We start from the raw sequence: 16,385 nt of genomic DNA on the forward strand, positions 1-16,385 counted from the left end.
GGTTTTTTGGTATAGCTAATTTAATTTCTTTTTATTCAGCTTGCCTTATATCAATAACTCGCCTTATTAATAACTCAATCAAAATAAATACAATTACCCTCAAGAATAAAATGTTTGTTATGCTTAACATATTTAGTTTGATCTGTATCTGTCTTAATTTTTCCCTTTCTTCAAGTAGTTTTTTCATCGCCAAATTGCCCGAGGCTTACGCTTTTTTAAATCCAATCGTGGATTTTATGCCAGTAATCCCTCTTCTATTTTTTCTATTAGCTTTTGTTTGGCAAGCCGCTGTAAGTTTTCGCTAAGATTTTTAATACTGTGCTAGACAAATTCATCGTTTATTTGAAAACAAAAAAATTATAGATATGATAAGATCAGACTGGTATAGCTGTAATAAATCGGGAACACCCCATTTCACTTCCTTATTCTGGTCTTTTTCCATTGCAAGACCTCTTGAAGTCTTCCACAATGTCTAATTGTGGGTATGAAAGAAAATTTTTGGTAATGAACAAAAACTCCACTTTGTATTAAAAAGTATTTTAAAAAACTTTTTTGAAAATTCTTTTCTATTTCTAGTCTTAATTGGTATCAAAATAAAAATAGAAAAAAGTAGGGTATGCGGTATAAAATACAAATAGAGAATCTATTCTCTTTTTTCCTAAAAAAAGAATCTTGGAGATTGTTTAATGCTTACTCTAAAAATATTTGTTTACACGGTAGTAATATTCTTTGTCTCTCTATTCATCTTTGGATTCCTATCTAATGATCTGGGGCGTAATCCTGGACGTGAAGAATAAAAAATAAAGAGGTTTTTTTTGTTTTTTTTTGCTTGATTTTAAAAAGTTCTTAGTAGGATTTTAGCTATTTCCCATTTTTAACTATAACTATAGAAAATAACTAAAAAAAGGAACTCGCGAAAAATTCGAAAGGAAATACAAAGTTATTGACGAAAACGGAAAGAGAGGGATTCGAACCCTCGGTACAAAAAATTCATACAACGGATTAGCAATCCGACGCTTTAGTCCACTCAGCCATCTCTCCCCCAAATGAAAAAAATATATATACATAATAAGAAGGGTTTTTTTAAAGCCTTATTTTGTTTTGGCTTATGGAACATAGTAATTATTCTTATTTTTTTTTCAATATAGAAATATAACTATATAAAAAATATTAATATACAAATAAGAATTAAGACATAAAATACAAAAAAATACCTCTTTTCTTTGATTTTTTCCAAAGAAACCTTATTCTTTCCACGGCTTGGCCTGGTCAATACCTAGCTGGGCCGGGCCTCTTTTATTCCAACAAAAACAAATCAAATTTTAATTATTTATTAAAAATTAAATTTGAAAACACAAATGCTTATTATTATATTAAACATAATGTATATCTAACATAATGTGAAGGTCTATTTAAAGGAAAAAAGTGGGAATTGCCACTTATTTTTGGAGCCTTGGAATTCCTTAGATATTTTTTATCCCCATGACTATGAGCAGTTAATTGCAGTGATCGTGGTCTGCTGTGGAGTCGTGGTCTGTTGCATGGGCGGGAAGATGAATAGTTAGATTTGTTTTATTATGCCGTGAGCTGTGGAGAAAAATGTTTATTATGTGAGAGCATCATATAATAAACTTGGGGGGCAAATGTTATCCCCAAAATTTGAAAACGATGACGTGGCAATAGAAATGACAAATGGCATGGAATGGTTGGGTGATCTGGCTTAGAAGTGACCCGGTAGACCAGTGAAGCATTTTGACTGGCCAGTCAAGTGTCATGACCGACCAGGCATGACCTTGTCCGACTAGTCACATGTTTGTCTGCCCAGGCATGACCTTGGCCGACCAGTCACATGTTTGTCTGGCCAGGCAAGACCTTGGCCGACCAGTCATGACCATGTCCGACCAGTCATGACCATGTCCGACCAGTCACATGTTTGTCTGCCCAAGCATGACCTTGGCCGACCAGTCAAGTGCATGTCTGCCCAGCCAAGTGCATGTCTGCCCACCCAGGTGCATGTCTACCCAGTCAGGTGCGTGACCGCCCAGTGAAGGTTGGGTCGACCAGCCTGAATGTGATATGGATCGACTAGACAGAGCAGGGCTACGCAAGAGATCCCAGAAACGGCTTCAACAAGAATCAGTCTTGGCTTACGCGGGAATCTCTCAGTTTATCCCATGAATATAGTGTATCGTTATATTTTGAATATTATTGTAGATTAAATATAGTGAGAATAACAAAATATCCCGATTATGGGGGACATCATCTGTACGATCTTGAGCCTATAAATACAAGGCTTATGGCATCATAAAAAGGACTTTGATTCAGATTCTGATTTTCTAGAGAGAGAGTAATTGTATCTGGAGAGAATTCTTGTATTCTTGTAATTTGCACTGAAGAAACTCAGTTGGCTCAGGTTCATTTGATCTTGAGTGTAGATCCATAATCATAACTCTATGTGGATTAGGCTATTACCAACACATTGGGGCTGAACCACTATAAAAATCGTATGTGTCGTTTATTTCTCTTGAAGTTTTTTGTCGTTTTTACGTCTACACGTTAGCCAAAAACACGGTCAACATAAGTCTTTTAAGGATAACATACAATGAGGGGTAAAACGGTATTTTAGTTCTATATCATTGTAGACCGTCTATAGAGGATTGAGTGACAATTATGGTTGTAACAATGAATAATTAATAGCGTATTTATATTTGTTATAGAGCATTCTATGAATTCAAGAGTGCAATTTCGAGTCTATAGTGGAGTCACGAGGAATTAATAAGTTAGTAAATTTATTTGTTAGATTTACGATAACTTATTGGAGCTTAATTTCATAGGCCCATGGTCCCCATTGTACCTTGGATAAAATCATCTAGATAGTCTCAATTAATTGATTTAATCATCAATTAGAATTATCAAAGTTGACCATGTCAATTTTGGATAGTTTCAGAGAGTTGTATAATTTTGAGAAGAAAAGAGAAATTATGACAGATTTATTAATTAAGATAAATTGGTATCTAAATTAATAAATTAGTTTAAATCAATGTTCAAATTATAAATAATTAATTTGATAAAGGATTTAAATAATTATTTAATTAATTAAATCAATAGAAAATAATACAAGCTTTGATTTTAAGTCCAATGGGCTTATAATCAAATCAGAAATTTCACGGGTATATAGCCCATGATAATTTTGATCTAGGGCTTTAAAATTGCTATTATTTTATTGATTTTTTAATTCAATTAAATGGCCTAATTGAGTCTATAAAAGGAATGCTTAGAGAGAAGTCATCAGTTAAGATTTCTGAGACGACAGATAAGTTTAATCACTGGTTTTCTGATAGTTTTAGATTCTCTCTAAACACAAGTCATTTTCTAAGTCTCTTTGTTATTTTCTCTTCTTCTCTCTATATCTATCTCAAGTGTTGAGAATTGCCCACACTAGTCTAGGTGATTCTAAGGATATATTGGAAGATTGTGAAGAAAATAGAAGATCGGTTTAGTTTCTTGATAATACTCTGCGACAGAGAGGATACAAGAGTTAGAGAAACTGAAGGAATGACTCTTTAATTCCGCTGTGTATACTGTAAGTATTCTATTCTTTGTTTCTCTTTGAATTCAATTTAAGAAACATGTTTTAGGCTATCTCGTATTAATTTGTTTAATATTAGATATACATGAAAATAAATAAAGATCATGTATAAGTTTTTCCCAATACTTTAACAATTTGATGAAGTGTATAATCAATATAGAACAAAACTAGTAGTACATGCACATTCAAAGCATCATATTCTACATTTTATTGAAGAGAAACTGTTTGGTTTAAACTGATCTTTTTCAGAAAAAAAATATGCAGCATATTCTACATTTTATTGAAGAGGAACAGTTTTCAAAGCAGAGAGAAAATTGTAAAACTTTAACAATGAATGCTTCAAACTTCTGATGTTGAGGCTTTTATTTTATATAAATCTATATCTACAAGAAGAGAATCTGATATACAAGACATAGTATAACTTAACCATATAAAGGCATTACGACCTAGAAAATGCCAACTACACTTCCAAAGTAATACTAATTATATTAATATCATATCTAGCCTTCTCTATATGCAAACCACTTAAACCAAATATAAATCCTCGTCTTGCATTGATCTACACCATTAAACAAGTTAAACCAAACACTAGCTCAGTTACGAATAAATAGAAATGAAAACCCCAATTTAAAAATTAGCATTATAGAGAAAAAGAAAGATGCTATAGTAAAGACCATGAACCATTCATAAAGAAATATTTTGAAAACATATTATACACATTTTCATAAGCATATAAAGAGATGGGAATCGAATAGTAAGACTAAATGGTACATGTTTGAGAGAGACTGATTTTTTGAGAAAAATATTGAATATAATACCTGTTCAAAGTTCCTTAACGACAACAATCAAAGCCTTAGAGTTGAGACCCAAATCACAGAGAGCAATGAGCACAGAGAGGGTATGACGATCAAGCCTTTTGTCAAGTGCATTGGACAAGAGAGAAAATGGAGGAAAATCACAAGGCCTAATCCCACAAAATGAGAAAAAGAGATTGAGAAAAAAAAAAAAGGGAAGAAGAAGAAAACATATGAGGGAGAGACCATGAAAGAGATCAGAGAAATAAGAGAGTGGTGTACCTGAAGAAAGCTTGGAGAGAGCTATGAGAATCCATTGAGCTTAAGAAAGCTCTATGTGCACGAGCTTGAGAGGGCAGAAATAAAAATAGGTGTAAATTTTTTTTAAAAGTATGAAAATTGTGTTTTCAAAATTTGGTAAATTTTAATTAAAATTTTGAAAAATTAAAAATGATATTAACTTACTGAACATGTTTTTCGGTTTTGTTATCAAAATTTTTATAATTTAATAAGAAAACTAATTAAAAACATTTTATTTCATCTCATTCTAAAAAAGGAAAGAAAAAAAAAAGGCAAACTAACACCACAATTTAATATTCTCCAACATAAAAAAATATTCCCAAATATTCAAAACTTAAAAAGAAAAATAACAAAATACCGAGACAATTCAGAATAATTTATATCAACATCATATCAGGCCCTAGATTTATATTTCTGTCCTTCTCGTTCAAACAAACACATGCTTGGGTCCCTTAAATCTAGGACCAAACTCCTATTTAAAAGGGCTCATTTCCCAGTTGAAATATCACCCATATCTATACCTTTGTTTTCTCCATTCAAGCTAAATTTTCTCTTATTCAAGGCCACACAGAAGAACAAATGGCTCAGGGAAGGGTCAGTGCAATGACCACAGCAGCTTTGGTGCTGTTGTTGGTGCTGATCGGCCACTCCGAGTTAGTTCGTGCTGCCACCTACACCGTCGGCGGTTCTCGTGGTTGGACCTTTAACGTTTCTCGTTGGCCTAAAGGAAAGCACTTTAAAGCTGGTGACACACTTGGTTAGTATCTCATACGTACCAAGCATAATACCAACTTACATACTTGATATTTTTTATTTTTTCTAGTAAAAAATATAACCGAGTTACACTTTTGACCAAAAATACTATGCCATTATCTTGATGAAAAATACTATGATATTATTACAACTATTATATATAGACCATTTTTAGTAGTTGGTAGCTAGGACGGAGGAGTCGTCTAAGTGAAAGGAGAGGAGATATTAGTAGTATTAATGAATTGGATATGAAGAAATTATACCCTAATAATTAATATATAATGACACTTTTTTTTTTTTAAATTATTACATACTGATCTTTGAATAAAATAAGTAGCATATACTATTATAAATCTTTAATTCTATCTATAAAATTTTAGATCTAGTAAATATACCCACCCTAATTCTAATATAATTGAATCCTATCTTTTTATGTATACATTGAGTCTAAATTTCTTAAGCAAATATTATTTGATAGAATACCACAACAACAAACAACAAAATACATATAATATTAAAATGAGTTTTTATATATTTTTAATAAATTTCTATTTGAAATTATATTAAGATAGGATATAATTAAAGTTAGTTTGTCGAACTAAGGCTTTGAAATAAAATTGTGTTTCAGTGTTCATTTACGACAAGAGAGCACACAATGTGGTGGCTGTTAACAATGCCGGTTACAAGAGCTGCATGACTCCAAAGGGTTCCAAAGTGTTTAGAAGTGGAAAAGATCGTATCAAGCTCAAGAAAGGCCCCAACTTCTTCATTTGCAATCTCCCTCAGCACTGCAAATCTGGCATGAAAATTGCCGTGACTGCACTGTAGACTCTAGATAATCACTACATGGTGGGACAAAATAATTATTATTAATAAAGCTTTTATCTTATGTCCCTCTTCCCTAGCTGATTATTATATCTTCTCAACCCAAATCTACGGTGTGCCATACTAGTTTTGGTACTAGTTAGTGTTGACATTACATTTTTATATGTGGTGTTGTAGTAAAGTAATAATATATATGATGTTCTAGGTTCAATGCTAATTGCTGTTTTGGGATTTGTGAGTTGAATAAAATAAGTTGTTTGATTCTACGAGTACTACGACTCTGACTTTATATCTAAATAAAATGTTTCATATATTGAACATATCATCGTTATAAGGTAATGAGTTTGCGAAATAACACGTGAGAGATCGGCCACACTATGAGAGACTCAGTCTTGTCTTAGTAGTGACCACGAATTCATTATTTTAGTTCGAAATTAAAGAATGAGTACTTTCTTCGTGCTTCTCTCTCATAATTATTAGTAGTAAATTACTTGCACCATATTTTGTTAATAAATAAAACAACAACACGCGGTTTTTCCCATTATAATACTAATGATGACCAATATACAGTACGTAGTATCCTATTATCATATTAATTTCAAAATAAATATTTTTAAAAAAATTGAGAATGATAACTCAAGGAAATAGAGAAACATAGAGGGGGTTTGACACCTCTAGTAAAGATCTGTTTTTTGTTTTTAAAAGTTAAACCAGCCGGGGTATTTGGCATTATTTTCATAAAATAATTTTTAAAAACAAAGTTACAAAATACAGAAAAATTTTGAGAACAACAAGTTATTTTCTGTTGTTCGCAAAAAATTTTTGTCTATTTTTTTTTCAGATAATTTTTTTAATTATTATTATCTAACATAATTTATTATCACATTATTTTATTTTCTTCACTTTCTCTCACATTACTTTCTCTCTCATCACTTTCTACTTATTTTCTCTTTCTTCTCACTTTCTTTCTTCTCACTTTCTTTCTTTTCATTTTCTCTTTCATTATTTCATATCTCCTTATTTTTTCTTGCATCACTTATTATGTCATCATTTTATATTTCATCACTTAATATATCTTCATTTTCTCTCTAATCGCTTAATATATCTTCATTTTCTCTCTCTACTCACTTCTCTCTCTTCACTTTCTTTCTCATCACCTTCTCTCTCATTTTTTCTTGGATCAATTTCTCTCTTCTCAATTTCTGTTTCTTCAAAAAATTTCTCCTTATTTTTCATCATTTTTTCTTTCAAATTATTTTTTCTCATTATTTATTACAAACTTTTAAAAGATTTTTCTCTTTGTTAATTTTTTATTGAAGATATAAAAAAATAAAACCGACAAATTGTTTTTAGAAAGCATTAATCAAACACCTCTTGTTTTTTGAAAACTACAAAAACTGTTTTCTATTCTCATTTCTGAGAACACAACTTTGAAAACAAAAAACAATACCAAACAAACCCATAGGGTCTTTTTGACATTGTTTTCAGTTTTTTGTTTTCAAAATTGTGTTTCAGAAATGAGAACAGAAAATAGTTTTTGTAGTTTTAAAAAAAAAAACATGTATTTGGTTAATATTTTCTTAAAATAATATTTTAGTTTTATTTTTTTTACAGAAAATCTTAAATAAAAAATTAATAAATATGTTTATAAAGAGAAAAATCTTTTAAAAGTTTGTAATAAATAATGAGATAAAATAATGTGGAAGAAAAAATAATGAAAAATAAGGAGAGAAATTTTGAGGTATAAAAATTGAGGAGAGAAATTGATGCAAGAAAAAAAATGAGAGATAAAGTGATGAGAGAGAGAAATGGTGAGATAGAAAAAATGAGAAGAGAGGAAATGAAGATATAAGAAGTGATGAGAGATAAAATAATGAGATAATCAGTGATGAGAGAGAAAATAAGGCGATAAAAAATGATGAGAGAGAGTGATGTTACAGAAAGTGAGGAAAGAAAAAGTGATGAGAGATAAATTAATGAAAGAGAAAGTAATGTGAGATAATAATAATTAAAAATGTTATGTGAGAAAAAAAATTGGCAAAAAAAATTTGAGAACAACTAAAAACAATTTTTTGTTGTTCTCAAAATTTTCTATTTTTCGTAACTTTATTTTTAAAAATTATTTTCTGGAAACAATGCCAAACACACCTACTTTTTTTCATAAAACAGTTTTTATGTTTTAAAAACAAAAAAAACAGTGTTTCAGTTAATGAGTCAAACACCCTCATAGTGACCGACATCCAAGTCTAAAGCTTTGATCTAAAATCCTACCAAAATATTGTTAAAGAAAAAAAATAATACAAATAATGATTAGATGAAAAAGGATAAAAAATAACAAACCCCAAATATATCGATACAAAAAAATTGCAAGAAAATAATTGTTATATTACACATAACAAAATCTCATTAAAATTCTTAAAAAGTAAAATTTTCACCGACACAAATTTTTTAGGACAAATAGGCTTTTATCCCAGAATGATGGAACTTATAGAGTCTTGCCACTCAAACCTTTTTGTGTGGTAAAATTCCTCCCAAATTAAAGTAACCATTGAAAAAGTGTCCCTTCTGTTGTATTCCATTCATTTTTTAAACGGTTGGCTGATGTGACCACATGCATAGTAGTAATACGAGGGCCTACTTAACTTATTGAAGCTAGCCTCGAGTTTATTAGCGATAAATATATAAACATTAGCTCTAAGTATGCAAATATATATTCCTAGATTTTGTAATTAAATCACTATCTGTGCATGTATATAATTAGGTTGCTAGAGAGAAAAATATTGTTGTATGCAATCGACAAGTTAATCATCAAATGGTGTATGCTATACAAGAAGGATATTGTTGGCAACCATTCTCGAGACAAATGGTAATCAATCTCCACATGCTTAGTAGAAGCACACATAATTGGGTTGCTAGAGAGAAAAATATTGTTCACACTATCGCGCAGTATTGCTCACACTAAAGCTCATGTAGAATGGATTCAATACAATCAACTTCAAGAACAAAATTAGCAAGAGCATGAGATTCTAATTTTCTACTGGAGTGAGACACGACCTTTTTCTTTGATGAGGACCATAAGACAAGATTAGGACCAAGAAAGGCACAATATTCACTAGCACTTCAACTATCACTTCAACTATCACTTGTACACAAAGAACAGAACTACAAGAACTTTGTGAAAGGAATGAGAAATAAATATAGGGTTGTCTACCTATGAACCAATAAATCACGACTTAATAAAACTATACTAAGTTTAGTAAATCAATCACGAGGAGATTTTTTTAAGCCATATAAAGAGACTTGGTAAGTTTGCAAGCAAATTCAAGATGTTGAGCATCAATAAACTCTTTGGGTTGTTCCATAAAGACATCCTCGAGAAGATTCCCATTAAGGAATGGATTTTGAAGGTCGAGTTGATGAATAGTCTATCTATGAGAGATTTTTAGTTAAGAAACTATATGGATCTTAAATAACTGAAGTAAATGTCTCTCGATAGTCAAGACTCACTGTTTGGTGGTACCCTTTTGCAACAAACGGGCTTTATCATAAACAATAGAACCATCAAGTTTAAGATTCAATCTATAATCCTATTTTCACACAATAAGTTTATAATGATGTGGACGAAGTACAAGTTGTCACATATGTGGGGATTTTAAGACTAGAAACATTTGAAGCATGGTTGATCGATTTCCATTCTAGGTATTTTGAAGTTTTTGTATATGTGATGGCTCAAAATGTATACTAGCATCTTTCACTCAACAGAACCATATGGTGATAATTTTTGGTTGGTAGAATGGTATTCTCATCAATAAATTCCAAATCAAAAACTAAATAGAGGGGATAAAGGAAAGAGAGGATGAGGAATAAAAGAAATGAGGAAAAAGGACAGAGGGAAAGGAAAAGGTAGTAGGAAGGGAGTAGAAGAGTTGAAATAGGAGGCAAAGAAGAAGAAGAAGATTGTGAAGGCGTGACATGAGATCAAGAAGAAGAGGGAGAGGTACAAGAAATGGTAGAAATAAGTTTCATTCACATAATTTCAATCAAGCTGGAGCCACATGAATGGTGTTATCTAGTACCACATGAAAGATGCAAGAATAAGTATGAAAGATTAATGCATAGAATAGTTTGCAAAAATGTTAGCCACCGTACAAATAGGAGAACAACCATTTGGAAAATGTTAGGATTCACCTAACCACCATTATGGAACTATAAGCTACACAAGTACCCATGTAACGCCCTGGTTACCCTAGAACAGTTACGGTGAACCAGAAATTTGACTCGCTACCCGAGTCCTTTGGTTAAAAACGTGCTCTAAGTGTTATTAATAGGTTAAGGTGGAAAAACAATAAAAAGGAAAGGATATATTGTATTAAGTGTATAACTGCTCATGAGCTTATCAAAACATTTACAAGTTATTTACAACTCAAAGTGGTCACTACTGTTTCAAATTTACAAACCCGCCGACCTAAGCGGAAAAATAGGGTAAACCCCCTAGTTCCTACGAGAACTCCTTGGTCGTGGTGGTTAAGCGACCGCATATGTACACATCACCACCTAAGCTCTCCACTCAAGGCTGGGTGAGAATTTCTTTCCCTTTACCTGCACCATATAGCACCCATGAGCCGAGGCCCAACAAGAAAACACAATATACCATGATATAATATCAACAATGATAATAATAATCATACAGGACTATCAGTCCAAAACAGATATGTGACAGTTGCAAAAGTCACTAAATTGGGAATAGCTCCCTTCAGCCTTGTGACGATAGAGTCACTGGGGCTTAACAGGTAAGTGAACCTTTCATTAGCTTAAATAGGATAGGTGCATGGTGACTGGTCACCGACATAACCTTCCCCATGACCATAGAGTCATAACCCTGGAACATCGTTCCCTAGCCATGTGACAAGCGGTCACCTGGGCCTCAGGCCCTGGCTCTAAGTAACTATTCTTAGACTAGCCAAGCTCTTATAAGTTTCATCGACCTTAGGGTTGGTCCAGCATTAATGCCTTAGAGCCATTCCATGCTGATATCGATTAGATCTAATCTTCATTCTACCCTGCGTTCAGGACGCTTATGCCATTTCTGACTCTTAGGTCAGTGTCCCTGACTAGTCAGTGCCATATACAAGTAAGCAACATTCACTAGCATTTAATATGCAATCCATGTCCACATTTATCAACCAACATGCCTCAATAACAAATACGCATGTCATATATACACAGGGTGCAGTTTTCTTACCTCAGATTCGAGCTAGAATGGATAAAAGAACGACCCTTGAGAACGATCAACTTTTAGTCCTTTAGCGGCCACCTAGTCATAACGAAACATGGGACATCATCAATAAAAATGATCAACATAGGTTCCTAAACCAAAATCTAGCCTCCGGGACATCAATCCAAACTAATCCATGTAGTACGAACAATCCCGAGGCCTAAAACTATGTTCCTGGGGTCAAAACACACAAACAAGCTCAACCCTGCCCAAGGGCTGCGGCCCTGGTACCTTGGGCCGCGGCCCCCAGCCACCTCTGAAACAAGGGCCCCAGCGCCCTACATCAAGGGTCGCGGTACCCAGCAAGGGCAATTTCCTCCACCTAATTCATCGAGCTAGGGCCGCGGCACCCAGCAAGGGCAATTTCCTCCACCTACTTCATCGAGCTAGGCCCGCAGCTCTCCAAGAACAGGGTCGCGGTACCCAACCCAGAACATGCCCAAACTCGTCCTCCAACATCCCAAGGCCTCCAAAATCATGTCCAAACATTACCAAATCATCAAACCAAAGTTCACAAGCTTCCCAATGGCCCAAAACCATCAAAACCCAAGGTTCAATCAAACCAAAAACTCAACGGTTTACAAAGTCCAATTCAAAGCTTAGAAACTCTAAAAACTCAAAACTTTAAACTTAGATTACCTTCAATTAGGTTGTTTCTCGTCAAATCCTTCGATCAAGAAGCTTCTAATCTTTCCTAGGATCGCTATGCCTCGATCCTCGCTTGATTCCGACTCCTAGAACTCGAGATTTCTTCTAAAAGGCTTCGAATGGTTAAAATGAACTACGAGAAGAGAACGAGAAGTTTTCTAACGTACGTTCTATCTGACAAGCTACTTCAAGCTTAAGTAACCTCAAATAAAACCTAGTGCTCGGGGTCCCAAAAACACCCTCGGGGACATTATAGTCAAAACTTTCAGAATTTCACCCTGATCTCAATAACTCCCAATTTATCATCAAACAAACACTCTTATTACCTAATAATTGACCCCGTTATGACAAAACCACTAATCCATTATATAGGACCGTCTCATGCCGAATAGCTCAAATATATCTCCATAATAATGGGATCTCATGCACAAATCACAATATGCACCCAAATATACAAATATACCCTTAACAGGCCAAATTATCAAAATATCATAAGATTTGAATGTGGACCCACATGCATGCATATAACATCATATTATAATATAATTCATATAAACATGCATATTATCATTTAATGGCATAATTAAACAGTTATGGCCCTTCCAGCCTACTAATCCTGCCATTAAACGACATCGGAGGATTCGGGCATTACAACTATCCCCTCCTTACAGAAATTTCGTGCTCGAAATTTACCTGAACAGCTCGGGATACTGACTCTGCATATCTGACTCCAGCTCCTAGGTCGCTTCCTCGACCTTGCTGTTCCTCCACAATACCTTAACCAAAGGTATCGTCTTATTCCTGAGGACCTTATCTTTCCGATCAAGTATCTAAACTGGCTGCTCCTCAAAGGAGAGATCTGGCTCAAGCTCCAGATCTTCATAACTCATAATATGATTCACACCAGATACATGAAACACATTATGCATGGTAAACATCGCCGGAGGCAAAGCTAATCTGTAAGCCACCTGACCAATCCTCTCCAGGATCTCAAATGGACCCACAAATCTGGGGCTCAGCTTGCCCTTCTTCCCAAACCTTCTCACCACTTTCCAAGGTGAGACTCTAAGAAAGACATAGTCTCCCACTTGGAACTCCACGTTCCTGCGCTTGGGATCTACATAGCTCTTCTGTCTACTCTGAGAAGCGAGCATCCGGGCTCTAATCTTCTCAATGGCTTCACTGGTCCTCTGAACTGCCTCAGGACCCAAGTATATCCTTTCACCTATCTCATCCCAATTAATTGGGAGATCTGCACTTCCTACCATACAGCATCTCATAAGGTGCAACTCCAATGGTAGACTGGTAACTGTTGTTGTAGGAGAACTCTATCAAAGGTAGATACTTGCTCCAAGACCCACCAAAGTCCAGTACACATGCCCTCAGCATGTCTTCTAATATCTGTGTAATGCCCCAACTCCAAGGACCGTTACGGTGCACATTACAAACAGTTTAGGGATTAAAAATTTCAGTTAAGATATAACGTCTCACTGGAACATTTACTGTATACATTGGGATCCCAAAAATATAATTTAAAGGTTTATTACAACAAAATATTTACAACCAGCCAATCTAAGCGGCAAAACAGGGTTTAGCCCTGGTTCCTTTCCTTCAAACCTCGGCCGTGGCGGTCGAGCAACTGCATATGTACACATCGTCACCTAAGCTCTCCAACTCAAGGATGGTCCAGCTTTCTTTTCCCTTTACCTGCACTACATAGCACCCGTGAGCCGAAGCCCAGCAAGAAAAATCACATGCCTAAAGTGGACGTAGGTCATAATACCTCATCAATATGGCCTAAAGTGGACGTAGGTCATCTTTTTTGGGTTGAACCAATATAAATTTCGTGTTTCGTTTTATTTATTAGCGCATTTAATTCCATGTCCTTGGTTATTTATAAAATATTTCCTTAGAAATTTACACACAAACAACTCTTCCCTTTATTTTTGGTAGTTGATGAAAAATCCAGACAACAATGTTCATTTCTTTTAATTTTCTTGTAGAAAAGTGGCTCGTGGTCGTAAAAGGAGGACACCATCCCTAAAATAGGGAATGAATCCCAACTTGAAGAAGGTTCATATTTTTGCACAAGAAATACAACACTATCATTTTCTCAATCCTTAAGCACAAACCTCTCTTACAATTAAATCATTCAATAATTCAACTCGCTCACTTATGAATGTATAGTAATCTGGCTTTGATTTTATTTAATGAGAAACTTGTGTTAAAATTTTGGCACCATTCCTGGGAAAGACTTTAAACAAGAAGGAATTTCATAATTACTTAGCTTTTGAGAAAGCTAACAATGAATATGTGATGGTTATCCTACCTTCATGATGTGTAGATATTGTTATGGATCATTTCTAGCTACAGGGCGAAGAGATACCTTGTAGTTTTATTGACGCAGATTACTCTTCCTCCTGTATAAAACCCTTGTCTGCTTGTGGGAGATCCCACTCCTCTGAATGAGATCCCGCAACAATGAAGAACTCCTCTGACTCCTAATTCCAACTCTTAGCTGAGAGCTTGCAAAAATCATGGACTCTTAATTTCCAAGAGAGGAAAAAGAGAATAGGTGGGTACACTTGGCGAACTCATGCTTTAAAAATCAAAGTTGATATGTGGAACTAAAGAACCGAGAATGAAAAACCTAAGATTGGAAACAACAATAATGAAAATGCATGATCCAAGGAAGAACAAATGCTTTAGTTCTTCCTAAACTAAGTATTCACTTAATAATTAGCGGGTAAAGACAGGGTGCAACTAAACAACATAAACAGTATTAGACTATGGTGTCCTAAATGGAATACGTGTAAGAATATTGAACCATTAATAAGAACATGTGTAAGTCCACTAATCACCAATTAGTTTTTAGATAGAGCCCCATGATTCTTGTCATGGTATCATGAGCCAATTCCCGAGTGAGCATTCGATCAACACCGATCCAAAGAGAGAGGCAAGCCGCACGAGATTTGCATAGTGAGAAAAGACACTTGAGATCCAAAATAATAAGTGACCTGAAAAAAAAAGGGCCACTTTTGATTGGGTGGTTCAAGATTGGTGAGAAAAAAATCACCACCATCTTAAGGGGGGATATTAGACTATGGTGTCCCACATGGAATAAGTGTAAGAATATTGAACCATTAATAAGAACATGTGTAACTCCACTAATCACCAATTGGTTTTTAGATGGAGCCCCATGATTCTTGTCAAACAACCATACATATGGATGTGGAGAAAACCCAGGTATTAACAAGAGAGCACGAGCAATGTAGTTTGGAAGCTCACAACCCATTATTTAGTTAAGGGTGGGAGGTTAAGCCTGTGAGGATACAAGGCCAAAGATGCACTCCCTATTCCAAACAAAAAATCAAGAGATTCCATGACCCAATGACGCAAAGAGATTGATCTACGTACCTTTACCAATGATGAAAGATACACCATAATATCCACAAAAAGGAAAAGCCCAAACTCCAACTGAACTGTAATAAGAGGCAAGCTGGAAGTTCCTCATGAAGTGCCACTCATAGGGATGAATCAGGTGTTTAAATATTTTTTGAAGAAGTTTGTCATTATCTTTTTTTATGATATATTTGTGTATTCGCAATATAAGCAAAACCATGAAGAACACATGATGTTGATACTCCAAAGGCTGAAAGAGCATCAATTGTATGCCAAGTTCAAGAAATGTAAATTATGGTTAAAGAAGATGATATTCTAAGGCTACAATATTTCAAGAGTGATTTGATCGTTCTAACAAAGATAGAGGCAGTTAGAGATTGGATGAGACCAAATAACGTGACTACCATCCACACTTTCCTAGAATTGGCGAGATTCTAAAAAATCTCTAACCCTCTAACAAAATAAACATGGAAGCACCATAAATTTGTGGACTAACTATGAGGAAACGTTCTTAGTGCGCAACGAAAATTGCAGTAATGGTAGTATTGTATATGTTGATGTGGTTTTTCGCCAACAGTGTATTAAGAAATAATAAGGTAGATTAGTGCTTAGTAATAAACTGTAATAAAAAATGAAACGAACTCACAAGAACACAAATCTTTTACGTGGTTAAAATTCACCTAGTCCACGAGTCTTTATTATTGTTATTTCTCTCTCTATTTTGGTAGAGTTTTGGTCATACACAATAATCGTCCCCCTCCCTATCCAATATTCCCAGTATTTATAAGGGAATTCCATA

The 16,385-nt window shown here is 34.3% G+C and overlaps 1 protein-coding gene and 1 non-coding gene across 2 annotated transcripts; one reads left to right on the top strand and one right to left on the bottom strand.

Annotated features, from left to right (window-relative positions):
• Nucleotides 1-953: 953 nt before the first annotated feature.
• On the bottom strand, nucleotides 954-1,041 carry TRNAS-GCU (transfer RNA serine (anticodon GCU)). The gene has a single exon. It is a non-coding gene; the product is annotated as a tRNA-Ser (tRNA).
• A 3,663-nt stretch (nucleotides 1,042-4,704) lies between these two features.
• LOC133783979 (basic blue protein-like) lies at nucleotides 4,705-6,483 on the top strand. Its single transcript, XM_062223544.1, has 2 exons — nucleotides 4,705-5,440; nucleotides 6,065-6,483. The coding sequence occupies exons 1-2, from the start codon at nucleotides 5,263-5,265 to the stop codon at nucleotides 6,262-6,264; spliced, it is 378 nt and encodes a 125-aa protein (XP_062079528.1). The 5' UTR covers nucleotides 4,705-5,262; the 3' UTR covers nucleotides 6,265-6,483.
• Nucleotides 6,484-16,385: the final 9,902 nt, after the last annotated feature.

The sequence above is a fragment of the Humulus lupulus genome, chromosome 6 (assembly GCF_963169125.1).
Source record: "Humulus lupulus chromosome 6, drHumLupu1.1, whole genome shotgun sequence".
Taxonomy (NCBI): domain Eukaryota; kingdom Viridiplantae; phylum Streptophyta; class Magnoliopsida; order Rosales; family Cannabaceae; genus Humulus; species Humulus lupulus.

Coding starts and splice junctions, on each gene's coding strand:
- LOC133783979 (XM_062223544.1), top strand. CDS start 5,263: ATGGCTCAGGGAAGGGTCAGTGCAATGACCACAGCAGCTTTGGTGCTG. Junction 5,441..6,064: donor TAAAGCTGGTGACACACTTG/GTTAGTATCTCA, acceptor ATTGTGTTTCAG/TGTTCATTTACGACAAGAGA.